Below are 21,234 nucleotides of genomic sequence, written 5' to 3'. Positions count from 1 at the left end.
GGAAAGCTGGAGACTGGTCCTCTGTAGTCACTAATGAGAGTGAGTTATTCACAAGGAATCTAGTTCATAGGAACTGGTGTTTTAGGAGGAGGAGATCTCAAAGCATGTCAGCAATGCTATGAAAATTGTTTTAAATACAGTTTTGCTTTCTCAGCCTCTTCTTGAGAATAGGTAAGGGTTTTGTTTTGTTTTGTTTTGTTTTTTTCAGGGGCAGCTAAGATTTTGACCAAGATAAGAAGGTCATTGGAAGGCTCAACTTCTCCCTCCTCCTTGCAGGTCCCCTTGAGGACTATGGGAAAGTACTCTAGAATAGAGATGCTGGCTCTGACTCACAGTGGAGAGAGCAGATGCTAGTGTTAGAGCAGGGAGCCCATAATCCACACAACCCTGCAGGCTAGACACAACCTCTTTAAATAAACACACCAGTGGGGCAATGACCTTGAATGAAAGATGCTGGCAACTGGGTTGTTGCTTAACTCATTTTAAGAACAGAGTCTCGGGCTGGAGAGATGGCTTAGCGGTTAAGCGCTTGCCTGTGAAGCCTAAGGACCCCGGTTTGAGGCTCGGTTCCCCAGGTCCCATGTTAGCCAGATGCACAAGGGGGCGCACGCGTCTGGAGTTCGTTTGCAGAGGCTGGAAGCCCTGGTGCGCCCATTCTCTCTCTCTCCCTCTATCTGTCTTTCTCCCTGTGTCTGTCGCTCTCAAATAAATAAATAAAATGTTTAAAAAAAAAAAAAAAGAACAGAGTCTCGGAGGCCTCTGGAGGATTTCTGTGCTTCCAGTTTATTCAACAGAAAAGAGAGTGACCCAGAGTGGCTTTGGTGCCTGCCCCGCGAATGGCTTGTAAATGGTGGGATCAAGCAGCTGCTGTCATATTACACAGAAGGAAAAAAAGCGCTTTCCCCAGGGTCTGCCAGCAGCCGAACTCATGCTCCTTGATCCACAGTCCAACTTTCTGGCATTTTTGTTGTTGTTTTTGTTTTTGTCGTGTGTGTGTGTAAGTGATAGAGGATTCATTGGGATGGTCATTGAGCTGACAGAGAAATCATTTCCATCAGTAGGAATGGAGCAGTTTGTAAAAGCAAGAGGAGTCCTGGAAGTGGGGTGATGGAGCTGGAAGGCAGGACAGGACTGTCTTCTTCCATCTAAGGACCAGTTTCAACCATCATGGGGTCAGTTTCCCTCTCAGAAAGCAAATTCTCCCCTGTAAGCATCACATGCTGTCCCGTAGGGGTGACTGCATTCGTTCTGAAGAGGACCTTGACCTTCTTTGGGGCCACACCCTTATTTCCAGGAGCTTCCTTCTCACTGAGGGTCTTGGTCAGAAGGTGCGTAGGGGTCATGCCTATCTCCCCAGAGGTGACAGACTGACGACTCACTGTGGACATGGACTGTCCTTCAGTGATTTCTGTCATCCCAGTAGTGGCCACAGATGGAGAGTCTGCTGAGGTCATAATTTGGGTCTCAGTCTCCTCTTCTGCAATAAGAAATAGTGTTTCTCTTAAAGGGGTCACCAATCCACCTCTTGGAATTGTAGTCATATTTTCATATTTTCTGTGGACCTCAGTGACCACAGCCTCTCCTCCTGGGGGAAAATTCTTAATAATTCCAGTGGTCATTGCCTTTGTCACAGCCACCCTTTCGGAGTCAGACCTTGAAGCATTTGTAGCAGATGATAGCCAAAGTTGTGGTGGTGGAGTTGAGTTGAACTCTAGAGAAAAATCATTGGGAAAAAAGATGAGATTCCTAACGCTCCCTTCCTTTCTGACACTACTGGCAGGACTAGAACTGAAGTACCTGTCCAAAACATCTACCTTGGAGGGTTTCATGATGTCCCCACCAGAGGGCACAAGAGCCCACCACGCCCGCGCCCTGCTCTCCTACTCCCCGGCTTTGCCCCCTGCCCTATCATGTTACCATCATCCCAAGCTGTGGGCCCTCCGTGGATTTGATAGGTATCTGATGAAAAATTACAGGGGAGAGCTTATTTGTTCCCTGTGCCTAAGCCTCATTTTGACCTCTTATTACATCACCATCCACACCTCTGTTCACCCAGGCCTAATTCTTTAGTTGATGAATCCTCAGGAGAAGTGTTTTGCAGATCCACATTGTAGGAAGCCTTACAAACAAAGCTGAGGGCAGGACCTGTGGGACAGCATGTTGCAAGCAGCTAGACTGGAGTCCGCTAAAACCTGACCCAGCTAAGCTCCTGTCTTCTACATAAATAAGTCCCTAAGGAATTGCATCTCCTGGTGCAGCCTCTAATATCAAAAAGAAATTAATAATAGCAATTATTATTGTTGTTACTACATTCCTTTCTCTAGCCCTTGCCCATGAAAACAAAAGAACAGAAATAAATTCACATACATTGAGTGTTAATTATGAGTCAGTGAATTTCCATTCTATATCACATTTAGTTCCTATAATAATGTCCTGATCCTAAGGGTTATTTCCAGTAACACAGACAGTCAGGGAAGTTCAAGGAAGTCATATAGGGGCTTGGTATCTCAGCCAAAATTAGGAAACATTTTGAATGACTTTAAAGTTTATTATCCCTCTTAACTGTCATTCTGCCTTGTCAAAGAATTTAGACCAGAATGGACTCATCCAGTGCCTACTTATGCAAATTCAACCCTGCCAGGGCCCAGCTACTTACCAGGCTGTACCAGGAGTTCATTCAATACACAAACAAGGGGGAAAGGCCCAGTACCACAGAACGTGCCTCTGACATCATCCATGTCCAATGTCCATACCATGGCCCCTCCAAAATGCTCTCTCTTCACGAACATTGCCTATAAAAGTAATAGTCACCATACTGTATTAACCATTTCCAGTCTGGCTGTGGTGACAAAAGCAGAATATGAAGGAACCCTTGAGAGTCAATGCAGCAGGGTAGTCATGGACATCACCTGCATTGACTCTGGCTTTGCTGCTCATTAATGACAGGATCTTGCCATTTTGGTATAAATCTGGACTGTCTTGGTCATCTCGTTTATAAACAAAAAGGAATAACATTCCCAACATTTTAGGACCAAAGGAATTTCTGCACACTACAATATAAATGAAGTGTGAAAATATTATGCTAAGTGACAATAGACGATAGAAAAAATGGTGACTCCTGTTGACCCCATTTATATAAAATATTTTTTAAAAGTCATATCCATCGAGACAGAAAGTAGGGGCTGGAGAGATAGCTTAGTGGTTAAGTGCTTGCCTGCAAAGCCTAAGGACCTTGGTTCAAGGCTCGATTCCCCAAGACCCACGTTAGCCAGATCCACAAGGGAGCACATGCGTCTGCAGTTTGTTTGCAGTGTCTGGAGGCCCTGGCGTTCCTCTCTCTCTCTTTGCCTCCTTCTCTCTGTCTATTGCTCTCAAATAAATAAAAATAAACAAAAATATATATTAAGAAAAAGACAGAAAGTAGAATGGAAATTGCCAAGGGGCTAAGGGAGGAGGAAATAGGAAATTAGTGTTAAATGGGTACAAATTTCAATTTGAAAAGATGAGTAAGTTCTAAAGATGGGTAGTGGTGATAGCAAAGTAAACTGTCGTGGAATTATACACTTATAAATGGTTAAAATAAGGACTGGGTAGATTTCTCAGTGATTAAGGCGCTTGTCTGTAAAGCCTAAGGACCGAGGTTCAATTCCCCAGTATCCATGTAGGCCAGATGCACAAGGTGGTACATTTGTTTGGAGTTCATTTGCAGTAGCTAGAGGCCCTGTTGTACCCACTCTCTCCCTCTCTCCTTCTTCTTCCCTCCCCCTCTCTCAAATAAATAAATAAAAACAAATTTTGGGGGGGTTTCAAAGTAGGGTCTCACTCTGGTCCAGGCTGACCTGGGATTATGTAGTCTCAGGGTGGCCTCGAACTCTTGGTGATCCTTCCACCCCTGCCTCCCAAGTGCTGGATTAAAGGTGTGCGCCACCACGCCCAACATAAAAACAAAATTTTTTAAATGGTTAAAATGTCAAGTATGGTGGCACATGGTTATAATCTCAGCATGCAGGAGATAGTGGAGTTCAGGGATGATCAGGAGTTCAGGGATGTTCAGAAGTTCAGGGCCAGCACTGGCCGCATAGCATGTTGAGGTGAGCCTGGGCCACTCTCCGGGTTCACCAGGCTGCTAACTGCCGTTATCATCATACATAACTCTTGAGCTGGCTTCACTATTTTTGAATCACTTCCATATGCCTTGTATTACAGTGGGGCTAAAAAGCAAAATAAGTGATGGAGAAATGGCTTAGTGGTTAAGGTGCTGGCCTGAGAAGCCTAAGGACCCACCTTTGACTCTGCAGATCCACAGACTCACAAGGGTGAGGCAAGTGCAAGGTCGCACATGCACACTAGGTGGTGCAAGCATCTGGAGTTTGATTGCAGTGGCTGAGGCCCTGGCACAACAATGCTCTATCTCTCCTCTCTCAACCTCTCTCTCTCTCTCTCTCAACATAAAATAAAATAAAATGGAGTAAAAACAGAGCAGACAATTATGCAGTGTTTACTCCAAATTACTAAAGATGAGAAGATAAAGGCTTTACTCTAGATTTTTTGTTCGTTTGTTTTTTGAGGTAGGGCCTCACTCTAGCCTAGGCTGACCTGGAATTCACTCTGTAGTCTCAGGGTGGCCTTGAACTCATGGTGATCCTCCTACCTGTGCCCCCTGAGTGCTGGGAGTGAAGTCGTGCACCACCACAGCCAGCATTACTCCAGACTTTTAAACCTTACCTACAAGTAAATGGCAGAGTGTGCACTCAAATCCAGACCCTACGGTTACTCTGCTGCTACTCTCCGACAAAAGGTAAAACAAACAACAAAGACACACTACCATTTTCAAGTAGCTGTGTGACTTGGTGCCAAGTAATGTTGCTCCTTTATGAACTTTAATTTCTTCAAATATAAAAAAAAAAGGCCTTGTGGGTAAAACGCTTGCTATACAAGATTGACAACTGGAGTTGTGATCCCTAGAACCCACATAAAAGCATGTAATCTCAGTCCTCACTCCTTTGGCAAGATGGGAAGCAGAGACAGGAGAATTCTGGAAGCTCAAAGGCTGGCCAGACTGCCGTTTGCAGTGGTAAAGAGATCCTGCCTCAAAACAACGTGGAAGACAAGGACTTTTCCCTTGCGGTTGTCCTCTGACCTCCACACATACACGCTGTAACATGCTGTGAAACTCCCCCCCACACACACACACCACACACAGAGAATTTTTTAAAAGGGAGAGAAAGAAGAAAGCCAATTTATTTATTTATTTGAGAGCGACAGACACAGAGAGAAAGACAGATAGAGGGAGAGAGAATGGGCATGCCAGGGCTTCCAGCCTCTGCAGACGAACTCCAGACGCGTGCGCCCCCTTGTGCATCTGGCTAACATGGGACCTGGGGAACCGAACCTCCAACCGGGGTCCTTAGGCTTCACAGGCAAGCTCTTAACTGCTAAGCCATCTCTCCAGCCCGAAAGCCAAGTTTTATTGTCTGAAACTGCAAGGATCCTAAGAGTTTATCTGACTTGCAAGCTAACAAATCTAACTACCAGGTATACACACATACACACACACACACACACACACACACACACATCAGACTTTTGAATCAGAGAACAGACTATTATTCACAGCAAAATGAGCTACCGGAAGAGCACCTTGAGTTGGTTCCCATGCACCAGTTCGTTAAAGGGCAGTCTGAAGGACTGCTGCTCACCTGCATGTGCAGTGGGGTTTGCACCACAGAGCAGCCTTGGAACCATAAGACTTGGAGCTGCTACAGGCTGTCTGACTATCTGCCTTCCCCCCCATAGAGATAGCCACTCTTCACTGGAATGTATGTTTACATGCAAACATGACGTGTGGACAGGTAGCCCTAAGGGAAAGCAAGAAAGGTGGCTCTCGCTGCCTTTAGCATAATTTGTCTGCTCCCTTGGCTCAGAGGACCCATTCCATGTGGAAAAGCTGATATCCAGAGATAAGGTCCTAAGAGTGACCTCTATGATTTCTTTTAGCTCTGATGTATTCTAACAAAATCCCTTTATCATCCCCACATGAGGCTCATGTCCTCCATCTAGTTCTGTAAGGTCTACTAATGCCTCACCATGCAAATCCACCCTCTGCTGCTGGCCCTAGGGCTTCCTCACAACACATCCAGATCAATCCCCTCTGACTCTCTGTGGATCTCATTTGCTGTTTCCATCCAGTCATTGGCATTTTCTGTGTCTTTCATTCCCAAACTACACAATAAAGTCCTGCAGACTGGAAGCTCTAGTCCCTAGCAGGTCTCATCAAAGTTGTGCATTGGGGGAGGAGGGTGGTTGCACAGTGAGGCATCATGGATGCCCATATCTCCAGTGACTTCCATTTCAAACTGTCCCCAGTAGCCAGCACCTGCCACTTCTATATCACCTGTGGTAGAACTGTGGATTCTCTCTACTTGTAAGCCCCAATATTCAGGCACCCACAATCTGTCTCTCCTCTCAACCACCTGGCCCAAACCCTATCACCTAATGCTTGGACCCTTTCACATTCCTTAGGGTTTCCAAAATAACAAATTAGGCCTGGGGAAATGGCTCAGCTGTTAAAGGCACTTGATTGCAAAGCCTGAGGGCCCAGGTTCAATACCCCAGTACCCACATAAAGCCAGATGCACAAAGTGGTGCATGTGTCTGCAGTTTGTTTGCAATGGTTGGAGACCCTGGAATACCCATCCCCTCCCTCTCCCTCCCTCTCTCCCTTTTCTTCTCTCTCAAAAGAAGAAATGGTCATCAATAAGCTATATGAAGTGAGAAGAGTATTTATTCCCTCAGAACTGAGATTCTGTTTCTTCAAAGTTCAAAGTCTTTGGATTACCTGCTTGGGGACCCCTCTTGTTTTATAGGTGTTCTGTCTTCTTTCCTTCTCTTAAGCTCTATAATACTCTATGATAAAATATTTCTAAACTTTACCCTCAAAAAAAAAAAAAAACTTGCAAAAGTCAAGGATTTACCTGAACATGGTGGCACACACCTTTAGTCCCAATACATGGGAAGCAGAGGTAGGAGGATTTTGAGTTTGAGGATAGTCTAGGGCTCTAGAGTGAGTTCCAGGTCAGCCTGGGCTATAGTGGAACCCTATCTCAACAAAAACAGAATAAAAATAAAAAAATAGTCAAGGATTTGCTTGGATGGGATGACAAAGTTCATATACATGGGAACATGTGCACACATGTGCATGCACACGCACACATGCACACAGTATAGCCAAATGCTCCAAAGAAGCCAGTGAGAATCTAATTCTGGGATGAGAAAGAGGCAGTCTCACCTTGTAACTGAAGCTGGTGGCATCATCATAGCCAACCCACTCCTTCCCCTTGTAGGCATACGGGACGTACTGATAGTCGATCCAGTGCTTCCTCGCTCTTTGGACAAAGGAGCAAACCTGCCAAGAGGACCACATGTGAGTGCCATGAAGCACAGTCGGGAGAAGCACCAGGAGACACGGAGAATCTGGAAAACCCTCTGAGCAGGGCATGAAAAGAAGGCAAGCCAAAGAGGGAGTGAAGCTGTTCACTAGGGACTTCCTCTCTCTCCTGAATGTGTCCCTTTTGTTATAAGAGCTTTCTTCTAGTGTGCATGGTAGGAAAAGTGAGTGACATATGTCAGAACCAAGCCAGGATTTGGCAAATAATGCCAGCACCAAAGTACTAAGGGAAATAAACCTGACCCTGACCTACACCTGTTTCAGAATTTTCATAAACAAGTCTTTCCTCTGTTCATTCAGCTCAAAGCAAATTGATCCCACAAACGTAGCTGTCAAACTAGCACTTGAACTTCTAGTAGATTTAACAGTAATGGAAGCAGGGAGAACTAGGATGCTACAACCAGTCAATTATCTGTGTCCACTGGGCTCCCAGCATTGTACAGACACAATAAGCTACAAAGAAATAGAGGTGGCTGGGTGTGGTGGTGCACGCCTTTAATCCCAGCACTTGGGAGGCAGAGGTAGGAGGATCGCCATGAGTTCAAGGCCACCCTGAGACTACGTAGTGAATTCTAGGTCAGCCTGGGCTAGAGTAAGACCCTACCTCAAAAAACAAAAAACCAAAAAAAAAAAGAAAGAAAGAAAGAAAGAAAGAAAGAAAGAAAGAAAGAAAGAAAGAGCAGAAAAAAAGAAAGAAATAGAGGTGTTCAAAGCTGTGCTACAAAAAGTTAATGTCTCAGTCACTAATTTTTCATACTTTAAAGATTCTGGGTCTGGGGAAATAGCACAGTGGTTAAAGGTGCTTGCTTGCAAAGACTGATGGCCTGGGTTCAATTCCCCAGAACTCACATAAAGCCAGATACAAAAAGTGATGCAAGGGCTGGAGGGATTGCTTAGTGGTTAAGGTTCTTGTCTACATAGCCAAAGGACCCAGGTTTGATTCCCCAGGTCCCACAGAAGCCAGATGCACAAGGTGGCACATGCATCTGGAGTTCATCTGCAGCAGCTGAAGGTCCTTGCGCGCCCATTCTCTCTCTCTCTCTTTCTCGCTCCTCTCTCTCTCCCTCTCTAATAGATAATAAAATAAAATATAAAAAGATGATGCAAGCATCTGGCATTCACTTGCATTGGAAAAAGTCCCTGCCATGCGCACGCGCGCGCGCGCGCGCGCGCACACACACACACACACACACACACACACACACACACACGTAAAATAGTTTTTAAAAGCTTCTGTCAAAGTTCATTTAACTGGGTGTGGTAGTGCATGCCTTGAATCTCAGCACTTGGGAGGCTGAGATAGGAGGATTGCTGTGAGTTCAAAGCCACCCTGAGACTGCATAGTGAATTCCTGGGCTAGAGTGAGACCCTACCTTGAAAAAACAACAACAAAAGAACAGTATTTCAACTGTTCCATCACCCATAGTGTGCCTCATTAGATTAGCCAAAAAATACCTCCACCCAGCCAGCACAGAGCAGCGTTTGCAGAGACAGTTATCACCTCCACTCCTGCCCAGGGAAGGCTGCAATGCTCCATCCGACCTCCATACCCATCTAGTATGCTTGTGCCTGCTCTGCCGAATCTGCTCAGCGGATTCTCGCTTCCAAGCCTGCTCAGAGCCCTCCTGCTCCATAATGCTTTGCCAGGTCCCTCCAGCCCCATACTTGTACACCTTTTACTAGCTCCTCTTACCTTCCATTCCCTCGGGTACCTGTCTATTTCTTCTCCCCCATTCCACAGCTATAATCATGGCGGAGAAAAACTAACCTGTATGAAAGGATGTCTTCAGATTGCTTCTTAACAATGTAGTGCTAAAGAGGCAGGGAGTCAGTGTGCAGGGACGAAACAAGTACGACCATGGGCTCATGATGACACGAGGTGGTGGGGTGTTACTGCAGCATGTTTGAGATTAGGCAAATTGCAAAGGAGGAAGCCTGATTTTTATTTAAGTCATATGGCAAGTCATTATTACTTCTGTAACATTAAGATCCTCTGTCCCCTTTCCAATCATATTCTTCCTGCCCTCTCATCTCTTACAAAGGACTCTACTTTCCTCAAAGGAAAAAAAAAAATCCCAGATAGTGAATTCTCCTTGTCCCAACAGATTACCTCCTTTCCCTGTCTCCAGCTCTCACCCACCATTGCCCCACCTGCCTTGAGAGACCCCAACTGCTAGACAGAGGTCCCTAATAGCATCACCTCATAGTAAGCCAAGAAGCCAGCTTGCTTGGTGTACTTCCCCGGAGATGCTGGTCCCATCGCTGCAGCCTGCACTCCATTCTCAGAGGCCTTGAGGAGGCGAAAGGTGCGACCATAGGTGGGGAACCCCATGATGAGCTTCTGTGAGGGCGCCCCAAGCTTCCTCCAGTACTTCATAGCATAGGCCTGGGAGGAGAAAGAAGGCAACCTTGCCTTGTCACTAAGAACCGAAAGCCTGGGTTCAGGAGTGGGCTGCCTGGGGCTTTTCCTTTTCTTACCGAAGATTTGGAGTCTTCAGGAAGAGAGAATAAGGGACTATTGTGCCCTGTGAACTTTTCCCAGCTTCCATGTAAGTCGTAAGACAAGACATTAATGAAATCCAAGAGTCTATAAGGAAGGAACAGAAAAAATAAAAAATAAAAAAAAGACAAGGTCAGGCTAACCAGGTGCTCAAGTCAGGTCATCACAGCACCATGTAGGAAGCAGCTGTGACATGGTTCTTGAAGCATCTGGGCCCTTTCTGCCTGTAGGACCTACGCAGGCTGTGCTGCCCCTTTGAGCCAGAACAAGCTGCTGGCTAGGAATAACTGTACATCAAGCTCTGTGCATCCTGCTGCACAGAGCACGTTCAGTATGCTCAGGAAGAGGCCAGGTCCGTGACATTCTGTACTTGGGAGATCCAGTAATGGTCCATGCAGAAGATTCTGTTTGTGATAATAGCGCTGTGGATCTGCACAACAGCGTCGGGGTGTATCATGGAACTGGCTTGCTCCCACCCACCCTCCTCAGCTCGTCCAGAGCAGGCATAGGCAAGCACAGAGAAGGGGCTTGAGCCGCTCAGAGACTCTGAGCTCAAGATGCTTCCTTCCTGTGGATGCCCTGGGCTACCAGGACAGCATCCAACTCACCTTCCTAGACGACGTACATCATAAGATGTTTGGACAATGTATGGGATGCCAGAGACAGCGGCAGAGACCAGCAGCTTCGGGCGTTTGGTGAGCAGGGCCTCCTTCTGGAAAGCAAACTGGAGCTCCTGGGAGGAAAGAGAGCCAAGCACACAGTCAAGGAGAAAAGGTGTCATCTGGGAAACATTTCCTGAGCTCCTTTGAGCCAGGCCTGGGGGCAGAAAGCAGAGTCAGACACAGGTCCTGACCACAGGGTGCGAGAAAGGCAGACACAGGCCAACATGGTAAGTCACTTAGCAGAGGGGAAGCAAGGAGGCTGGGGCACATCCTGACCAGACCTAAGCAAGGCCCGGTCAAGATCTAGATGCAGACAAAGAACCAGCCCAGGACAGCAGCTCGAAGCACGCTGGTCTATCACTGCTGTCAAGTGTCAGTAAAGGAGAGTTCTGTTTCCTCTCTCCTGCCTCTTCCCCTAGCTTGTGCACCCCCTCTTTCATAAGCCCAATAATGATAAAATTAGAGCCATTTGCAGACTGGCCTTACTTTAATTAAGAAGAGGAAAGTCCAGCGGTCATGCAGGGGGCTGCCTCGTAGTCCAGGATACAAGAAAAATAGATCCAGACCATCAAAGCCATGAGTCCTCAGGAAGGACACAACGGAATCAATAAACTTTTCACGGTTGGCAAAGGTGGACAGCATAGTGGTGAACCTGCAGGGAGACCAGGGTGATGCAAGGGGCACTATCTTCACAACCTGACAAGGTTCCCCCACCTTGCCGCTTCAGCTGGCACAAGAGGCCCCTTCTCTGATAAGGAGTTCCTGCCTCTTGGTTCTTTTGTTCATTTGCTTGTTTTATATTTTGATATTTTAGTTTGTTTTCTTTTCCATAGTCAAGACCCTCTGGGGATGATTTTTACCTGTTGGAGCTGAGCTTGCAATTCTGGGCTAACCCCACAGATGCTGACTGGAAAATAATCACTCAGCATCAGATGGGCATGGGCTCCATAGTCTATCAACCACCTCCCAGCTGGGCGCTTTCAAATGAGGAGCACCATGGAGAAAGCCTTCATACATGTGGGGTTTTTCTTTCTTTCTTTTCCTGCTAGTTGGGAATACAGTCACTTGGTTAGCTTCTCGGGTTGTCATTAGGTGATATACGTACACAGCATTTTATTGGCCTTTGACCCACAGCAAGTATTTAGAGGAGTAAAACTGAGGCCTAGGGTTGTACAAAGCAGTTGGCACTGCATACATAGAAGTTTTCCTCCATCGTACCTCACAAAGCACTTCCTCACACTGAGGGCCACCAGATCTTTCTCTTAGGCAGGAAGACAGGCCTCTGCCCCAGACCTCAGCTATGAAGTAGAGGAAGTTTCTTCTGGGCATGTGACAGTATGGCATCTCCACACTGCATCAGGGAGGGAAAGCGCTAACGAGCAGCCACTATATGTGGCTGCATATTGGCACACTGGGTCTAGCCCTTTAAATTTGGTACTTCCTTTCCTTCAGCATCACTCTTGGAAATCACTGGCTCCATTTATCATAAAAAGGAGGAACCCAGACCTTGTAGACCCTCTTCAGAAACAAAATACCTGCCTCTTAGAGGTGGTAGAAAAAGTGTAAGAGACAAAGGAAGGATGAAACTCCTTACAATGCACTCTTCCAGATACAAAACGGCTTGGATATGCATGACCTCACAGTGGCTGGCACTCCCTACATAAGACCAGTATAATAGAAGGAAAGGATGATATCAAAATAAAATAAAAGAGAAACCAATTAGGAAGGGGGGTGGGATATGATGGTGAATAGGGTTGTGAAGGGGAAAGTGAGGGGGGAGAAATTTATCATTGTTTATTGTCTAAAATTATGGAAGTTGTCAATAATATAAAAAAAATAAAAGCTGGGCATGGTAGCACACACCTTTAATCCCAGCACTCAGGAGGCAAAGGTAGGAGGATCACTGTGAGTTCGAGGTGACCCTGAGACTATATAGTGAATTCCAGGTCAGCCTGGACCAGAGTGAAACACTACCTCAAAATAACCAAAGTAAATAAATAAATAAATTTTTAAAATGCCTGCCTCTTACAAAGGATTGTAGGTTCATTTTTGGGTGTCCCATTTTGTCTCTATTACTCATTTCTTATTCTTCTCATTCCACTATATTTTATAATGTAATATCAGAGTGCCTATTTTCCATGGTATTTTTTTTCTATAGGCTTGTATCTTTAAGTTGTTTTGTTGTTGTGTCTTTGTGTTGGGTTTTTTTTTTTTTTTGAGGGGGTGGTATTAAGGGTCAAATTCAGAGTGTTGGTCATGCTAAGGAAGTGATCCACCACTGAGCCATATCTTGTGGCCCATTTTGTCTCCCATTTCCCCTACCCCACTCACTCATCACCCTCTGGAGCCTCCCTGTCTTCTGTGACCCTCTGTGGTAGGACTCCTTTGAATGCAGGCCTATATCAGGACGTAGAGAAGTTCCTACATAAGTGTGTTATTCTCATGGCCAAGCTGGCTTCCCCCACCACTGTCCTCACTTCTAGCCCACCTGCTCCGCCTCCCAGAGAGCAAACACTGACAGCAAAGCTCACCTTGATGTGCCAAAGTTCCACCCTCCAATGGACAGCAGTGTTTTCAGTTCCCTATTCCTATAAAGAAGGAGAGAGGGGGCAGTAAGCAGCTGTTTTACTCCAGGGGCAGCTGCCGCCCCCATGCTTTTTGCTTTGCTCATTGGAAGAACAATGGCAAATAGGAAGGGGAGTAGAGAAGGTTGGAAGAGGGTAGATGGAGGGAAGGACAGAGGAGAACACAGGAGGAAAGAGGAAAAGAAATAAGGAAGAACAATTAGCCCACAGATCATCCCAGCCCCACACACCAAGACTGTATGAGTGCTCTACAATTATCTTCATGTAATGTTTCCAGAGAGTTTAAGATACTTCTCTTCACTCATTTTTCTTCCCCAACAATTATTTTTTTTTAAAAAATAACTATTGCCATTGGCTTTTGAAATGCAACAGAGAACCCCATGGACAAGCTCCCTACTCCAAGGGAACCTATGATCCAGAGAGGTGGAATTTATATCCTGTCCATCTATACCCATCGAAGTAGTGACAAACATTCCCTTGAGCAGGGAAAGAACCCAGGGGTTCTGGACAGGAGATACGTAAGCAATTCCTGAGCGCCGGCACTATGCAGGAACTGACCTAGCCACTGGGTGTGCAGAAAGCTCCCCTTAGAAGCTTGCAGCTTGAGGGTGGCACGTGATAAATGACACAGACGTTAGTTGGATGTTTGTGATGCTCAGGTTCTTTAAACACCTTAACAGCATTAGTACCCAAGATCCTCAAACCTGTCCTCAAAGGGTGAGTTTGGGTTTGCCAGAAAAGAGAATAAAGACATTCAGGAGCAAGGGCAACTACCAGGGCAAGGAAGAAGGGGGAGCTCAAGGGGCTGGCCAGCACCGAGTTCTCAAGTGCTCACAACACCCATGCAAAAGAAGGCTCAGTGTGGAAGGATCAATGCAGAGTTTAAGACTATCAAGAGAAATGGGCATGATTCTCCTATATATCTAAAACTAGAACACAGAACCTCATATTCAGTTTAAACATACCTCTCCTTGAGTTTGTTGAATTCTGGGTAGAGAACTTTCTCATCCTGGGCATCCTGGGCAATGATCTGATTGTTGCTCATGGAGGCAAAGGCAAATATCAGGTGGGTACAGAGGAAGGGGTCCAGGTCACGAGGCAAGACGGAGGCAGGGCCAGGTCGACTATATGCCCAGCTGGTGAAATAACACACCAGTTTGTAGGCAGCCCCTGGAAAGGACACCACGCAAGAGTTAGTAGACATCGAGGATAAGAGGCTCAGATGCTAGAGCACAGTGTGAACACAGCCCAAGAGACCAGTGTAACAGACCCCACAACACCCACAAAGCCCCACTGAGGTCCAGGCCCACGCTGCTTCTGAGGGAACAGAAAACAAGAAAGGATGCCTAATGAAACCTTGGTCAGTATGGATCCTGAAATCTAGATATCTTGGCACTCAGCTCTCCACCTAGCAGATGACCAAACATCCCCTGCTGAGCAGCATTGGATCAGTAACTCATGACTGAGGAGCCACAGCAACACAGGAATCCAGGGGACCCTCAGTGGGGAGCACTCCTTAGCCAGAGACTCTTCCTGGATCTGGAGGGGAGATGATAATTTCCTTACCATCCTGGTGTTGCAGCAGAAACAGCAGCCCTGTAAAAGAAGAAGAAAAGAATGAACCGTGTATGGACACACTCAGAGTGGCGGGCACACACACACGTTCCAGTCAGCAAGTGCCCTCCACCAGCTTGGCACCATTTCCAGATGCTGATGCACAAGTGGAGGCGCACCCTGTTCTCTGGTTTCCCACCCTCCAAAGCTGAGCCTGAACTCCTTTTCTCTCTACTAAATACCATGTGTGCATGCACATGCTTTTCACAGAGACGGTGACGCTAAGAAGTTTCAGCCAAAGTTCTCAGCCAGTGGGTCTCAAGGCTGGCTGCAAATTTAAAAATACTACCATCCTGGCTCTTTCCTTAGAGAATTTTTTTTCTTTTTAATTTTAGAGAGAGAGAGAAGGCCAGGGCCTCAGCTACTGTCATTGCATGCCAAACACTTGTGCCACCTAGTGGGCACATGTGAACTCACGCTTGCCTCACCTTTGTGCCTGTGGCTAACTGGAGAGTCAAACATGAATCCTTGGGCTTTACAGGCAAGTGCCTTGACTGCTAAGCCATCGCTCCAGCCCTCCTTAGAGATTTTGTTTAACTTGTCCCTGCTGGGTCTCTAATGTGCAACCAGGTTGGAAAACCATTGCTCTGAGCCTTCCTCCTCTACCTCTAACCATGAACTATGCCCTTGTCCCATCCGTACCCAGCCCAGGGCCCCTGAGTCCAAGGCTGCTCGACAAGCAGAGGGAACAAACTCAGGAAGCCTAGTGTCGCCTGGACTGACACCACAGGGATCTGCAACACTCACCAACCCATAGCAGCAGCCTCCCCATCTCGGTGGTCTGGCAGCTGTGGGGCTGGAGCTCAAGCCTGTTTAATAGGAGCGGGCCTGTGATAGCTCAGCTACACACACAAAGAAAAATGGGGGGGGGGGGGAAGCACTGGGGCCAGTGATTCAGGAGTCACAGTGACCTCAGAAATACCTGTCCTCCCTCTCCAGGATAGCTGTAGTTCTCAGGGCCAACACAGCCACATCATTAGGTTGATGCTGGCAGAGAGCAAGGGCTTGCCATGGGCCCTGGGGAGGTCAGGGCAGTGTTCCTGAGCCTTGCCTGGCACTCAGCCTCACTTCCTGGTATCCAGCCCTGTGTTTGAGTGGGGAGGGGGGTTGTGGGGAAAATACTGTATGATACAGAAAATCAGATTCAGGCTTTGAGTCCAAGATTGGAATCTCAGCCTCACCACGTAGAAGTTTCATAATCTTGGATAAGTTATTTTATGTCTGTGGGCTTCAATTTTCACACAAAGTAGAGGTAGTAAGTCATACTCTCCTCAAAAGGTTTAACTCACATGCTGACACTCACCTGGAAGATCATGTAAACAGGTGAAGTAAACACAAAAAAATAGTGCACTTTCTACACGGTTAGAGGAATTACAGTCCAAACCCAAGTTTAGTATGCAGCAGAGTTGGAAAGGCATTGCTCTGGCCTTCACTCCCTAGCTGCCTCTGAGCCTTCACTGTCAATGTGATGAAGCTTCTTGGTCAAAGAGCAATTGTTAAAATGAGGAACATCACAGCAGCTAGTGGTTGTCCTGCATGGGAAGTAGATCTGATTCTGGTATATCCCTGGGTTTCTCAAGACAAGACAAAAGCCTGAATCTTTTTTTCTTTTTTCTAATTTTTTTTTTTTTTTATTTGCAAGCAGAAAGGAGAGAGAGAAAAAGTGGGCATGCCAAGGCCTCCAGTCACTACAAACTCCAGATACAATATGTGGGTACTGGGGAATTGAACCTGGGCTGTGAGGATTTGCCGGCAAGTCCCTAAACCATTAAGCCATCTCTCCAGCCCCAAACCAGAATCTTTATAGGAAGCAATAATGTTTGAGCAAGTATTGTTCTGAGCCTTGGGAACATGAATATGATTCTGAACACCTGAGAGCCATTTAAAAAATTTAACGGCAATACAAAGCGTAAACAAAATGGGACTGTAAGTCAGGTGTTTTCATGATCCATGTTTTTTTTCTCTCTGACGCACTGCTTGAACCGTAAGCTCAACCTCTCGGAACAGAAACTGCTCACGTAACCCCCCTGTGCTAACGTGAGGGGCGAAGCAGACGTCAGAGTAATACAGGATTCTGGGAAGTAACAAGGACTGGTGGTCAAACCCAAGGATGCCTCTCCTTCATTTGTAGCATGAAATTGGTTGGAAAGTTATCGTTTTGAAATCAGTACTTTGTTTGGGTGTCAACGAATAAGCACAATAAATGGAATTGAATCCTTGGGACAGATTTTTTTTTTTCTGCAACTAAAAATCCAGATGAATACTCAAGAGGTGGAGTCTCATTTATTATTCCAACCTCACCTTCCTTTATACAGTCAACAAATCTCAGGAAATATTCATTGGGCATTGCAAGGTCCACTGAGCATTCCAGAGTTTCTGCTTTCAAGGGTCCTGTGGTGTAGTGAAGATTGGTCATCTCCCCAGAGCCAGTATGTGCACGTACGTGTCTGTCTTTCTTTGAGAACTAGTTTGATGGGTGTGGTGAGGAAAACATAGGCTTTATTAAATACACCTAAGAGCTAGCTGCTGTACTGTACCATCACTGGGGACCCTTGAGTCCCACTTGCATGCGGCACCCTCCATTCCTATTAACCTCAATCAGATCAGTAAGCCGCCTGAACCCACCAGAAATCAGGCTTGGCAACAAACTTGTACCACTGACTTAATGACTACTGGTGTACTTTATAATTCTAATACTTTTACTTGTTTCTCAGTTCCTATCCATATGCCCTAATTGTTAGTATTGGGTCTGACTTTCAACCTGTTCTGAAAACCACTGGCACTACAGTTGGCTCCTGGAGCCAGTCTTGCCAGGTTCCTTCTTCCTTATGCCCTTAGGCCCTTCTGTCTTTTAACACCTCCTTGGGCTAATGAGATGGCTAAGCAGCTAAATATGCCTTTTTTTTCAAGGTAGGGTCTCACTCTAGTTCAGTCTGACCTGGAACTCCCTCTGTAGTCCCAGGCTAGCCTCAACCTCACAGCAATACCTTTTTCTCTACCTCCCAAGTGCAGGGATTAAAGGCATTTTAGGGCCACAATACCTGGCCCTAAAAAATAATTTTTAAAAAACCTCGTTAGCATAGAACATGTCTCTACTGTTGAGCCTCCCTCCACTGCATCCCCTTCCTCCAAAGATTCTGCATGACAGAGCTGCCTCACAGGGTTTGAGCTGTCTGCTCTCACTGCTCCAGGGGCACTAGTCATCAGGACTATTTGAGACCTGACCTTCCCACATTGGCAGCAGTAGCTACCATGCTGAGAAAGCAAAGCCAGAACAGTGGATGCCAAGAATGACCTCTGCTTAATTCAGCGGCGACCATGCCAAAGAGCAGGCAGCTCTAATTCTGTACGCACAGGGATAATGAATAGCAAAAGGCTGAATGAGGAATATGTTGAAAATCAATGTGCCGTGTCAACCTGTTGGCTCACAATCCTTCCCCTTAAGTTCTTGCTTTCATAAAGAAAATGTGGGGGATATGACAAAGAGTGGAAGAGGGGAGGGGATTATCATGGTTTAAGTATAGAAGTTGTCAATAAAAAAATTTTAAGAAAAAGAAAATGTGGGGGGCTGGCGAGAAGGTTTAGCAGTTAAGGTATTTACCTATAAAGCCAAAGGATCCCGATTCAATTACCCAAGACCCATGTAAGCCAGATGTACAAGGAGGCACATGCATCTGGAGTTCCGTTTGCAGTGGTTGCAGGCCCTGGTCTGGCCATTCTCCCTCCTCCCCACCCCCTAGCCTGTTTCTCTCTCAAATAAACAAATAAAATAAAACTAAAAAAAAAAAAATATGTGGGGCTGGAGAGATGGCTTAGTGACTTGCCTGCAAAGCCAAAGTTCCATGGTTCAATTCCCCAGGACCCATGTAAGACAGATGCACAAGGGGTGCACACATCTGGAGTTTGTTTGCAGTGGCTTGAGGCCCTGGTGCACCCATTCCCTCTCTCCCTCTTTCTGACAAATAAATAAATATTTTTTATTTAAAAAAAGAATATGTGAAAATGGAGCCAATGCTTTGTATTTGACATACTCACCAGACATTTTAAAAAGATCCCTCCAGTGTTCAGCCTGTTCTGAAGTCAATGCATTTCACTACTGAGAAATTCCCCAGAGCACTGTGACTCTGCTCATACTCTAAGACTCTTCTAGAGGCAGGCAAGAACAGAAATGTAAAGTGCTTTGGTTTTATCAAAACACTTGACTAAAGTTTTTATGATATTCATGTGGATGAATTGGAGAAATATGCTTTAAAAAACTGGTCATTGAATAAAAAAAAAAAAAAAAGGATCCAGTATTGAAATAGCCTTTCCTAGTCAATTTCATCTTTTAAATGAAGGCAGTTTCCCAATACTTGGTGTAAGATTTAGGATGTGCATGGATTTATCTTAATGTGTTCCTTTTTAAATATTTTATTTTTATTTATTTGAGAGAGAGAGAGACAGAGACAGAGAGAGAGGCAGATACAGAGAGAGAATGAATGGGCATACCAGAGCCTGTAGCCACTGCAAAGAAACTCCAGATGCATACGCCACCTTGTGCATCTGGCTTATGTGGATACTGGGGAATCGAGCCTGGGTCCTTAGGCTTTGTAGGCAAGTGCTTTAACAGCTAAGCCATCTCTCCAGTCTCATAATGTAGTCATTTTAATGTGAATTAGAAAATGAGTATTAGCTGAGCATGGTGGCACATGCCTTTAATCCCAGCACTTGAGTGGCTGGGGTAGGAGGCTCATTGAGAGTTCGAAACCAGGTCAGCCTGTGCTAGAGTGAGTCTACCTCAAAACACCAAAAAAAAAAAAAAAAAAAAAAAGGATATTAATAAGCAGTGTTTTCACAGACCTCAGTTCTTTTAATTCTGACACTATAGAGAGCATGCTACTACTTAAGACTTTTATAATACTGGATTTAAAATTAAATGGTTTACTTTAATTTACTGATTGGAGACAGAGAGGGAGAGAATGGGCACACCAGGGCCTCTGCCCACTGCAAACTAACTCCAGATGCATGTGCCATCATGTGCATCTGGCTTACATGGGCCCTGGACAATTGAACCTGGATCCCTAGGTTTCACAGGCAAGGGCCTTACCTGCTAAAGTCATCTTTCCAGCACATTAAACGGTTTTCACTTGGGGGTGGGGGGTGGGGAGAGACAGGTTCTTATAGCCCAGGCTGACAAAGCTCCTTTACTGAGAGGTCCATGATTGAGGGATCTATGTTGCCAGGGAGCCAAGAGGTCTGCTTTGGGATGTGCTGGGACAATGCACAAGCAAAGTGAGCACACTCAGGTTTAGGGTTTCTAAGCTCACCCACCCCATGTCAGAAGACTAATTGTAGACAGTTTATACATGTGAAATGCATTCTCATCAAATCTTCCTTTTTGTTTTTTGAGGTGGGGCCTCACTCTAGCTCAGGCTGACCTGGAATTTACTATGTAGTCTTGGGGTGGGCTCAAATTCATGGTGATCCTACCTCTGCCTCCTGAGTGCTGGGATTAAAGGTGTGAACCACCATGCCTGGTTAGATCTTCATTATCTTGCTGAGACCTCAGGTAAGAATTACCACCAAAGTACAAAGCTTCAATTTGAACCTGAAACTCCCAATGCTTTGAGTCTTCCAGATGAAAAGTGTGACTGGAATCTGGTGCTCCACCATCACAAGGGATCTGTATCATGAAGGAATTTCCAACCAGAGATAGTGGCTGGTTTTCCCCAAAAACATTAAAGCTGAGAACTAAATTTTTAATTTCCTGAGCTTTTGAAGCTTGACAAGCTATTCCTTACACATGGAGGTTGTTCATTTAAAAAGAGGGTTTCCAGGGCTGGAGAGATGGCTGTCATTAAAGTGCTTGCTTGCATAATCCTGGGATTCCCCCAGTACCCATGTAAAACCATGTGCACAATATGGTACATGTGCCTGAAGCTCATTTGTAGTGGCAAGAGGCCTTGGTGTACCCATTCTTTCCCCTTTGCTTTTTTTCTGTTTCTCTCAAATTTTTAGAAAATTAAAAAAGAGGGTTTCCATAGTATGTGGAGGACCATTTTAAAGACATGACAAGACTATAGGATCACTTAATGTTTTGCCTCTACAGTTTAATCACCAGTTAACCTCCCCTCCAGCTCATTCCTTCCTTAGCCTCTTTGGATTATGCCAGTCCTATGACCATGTAATAAAAATGATAGTCCATAACTTCCCAATGTTTGCAGAAGCTAAAAAGACATGCTTGGAGGCTCAACAGTGGACTACTTTACCTTGCTTAACTTTTCAAAACATTATTAAGCTGTACATGAAGTTTGGGAACATTTTTATTTAACTCAAAACAGATTAAGCTTACTTAACCCAATTTTTCTTTCTTTCTTTCTTTCTTTCTCTTTTTTTAGCTCAGGCTGACCTGGAATTCACTATGTAGTATCAGGGTGGCCTCGAACT

At 45.5% G+C, this 21,234-nt stretch overlaps 1 protein-coding gene across 1 annotated transcript; it reads right to left on the bottom strand.

The window, feature by feature from the left end:
• Positions 1-1,145: 1,145 nt before the first annotated feature.
• On the bottom strand, positions 1,146-15,580 carry Ovgp1 (oviductal glycoprotein 1). The gene is made up of 11 exons (XM_004658909.2): positions 15,556-15,580; positions 14,761-14,790; positions 14,160-14,364; positions 13,141-13,197; positions 11,096-11,261; positions 10,556-10,680; positions 9,926-10,034; positions 9,648-9,833; positions 7,289-7,405; positions 2,657-2,792; positions 1,146-1,711 (listed from the first exon to the last, which is right to left on the bottom strand). The coding sequence occupies exons 1-11, from the start codon at positions 15,578-15,580 to the stop codon at positions 1,146-1,148; spliced, it is 1,722 nt and encodes a 573-aa protein (XP_004658966.2).
• Positions 15,581-21,234: the final 5,654 nt, after the last annotated feature.

Source organism: Jaculus jaculus, chromosome 19 (genome assembly GCF_020740685.1).
Source record: "Jaculus jaculus isolate mJacJac1 chromosome 19, mJacJac1.mat.Y.cur, whole genome shotgun sequence".
Taxonomy (NCBI): domain Eukaryota; kingdom Metazoa; phylum Chordata; class Mammalia; order Rodentia; family Dipodidae; genus Jaculus; species Jaculus jaculus.
The sequence above is the reverse complement of the archived record's forward strand: the minus strand, read 5'-3'. Positions and strand labels throughout refer to the sequence as shown.

Bases quoted from the DNA above. Each gene is read 5' to 3' on its own strand.
- Ovgp1 (XM_004658909.2), bottom strand. From the start codon at position 15,580: ATGGGGAGGCTGCTGCTATGGGTTG. The intron at 2,793-7,288 runs GTGAGACTGCCT...TTACTTTTATAG, and splicing joins CCACCAGCTTCAGTTACAAG to GCAATGTTCGTGAAGAGAGA. The intron at 1,712-2,656 runs GTAAGTAGCTGG...ATTTTTCTCTAG, and splicing joins TGAACTCCTGGTACAGCCTG to AGTTCAACTCAACTCCACCA.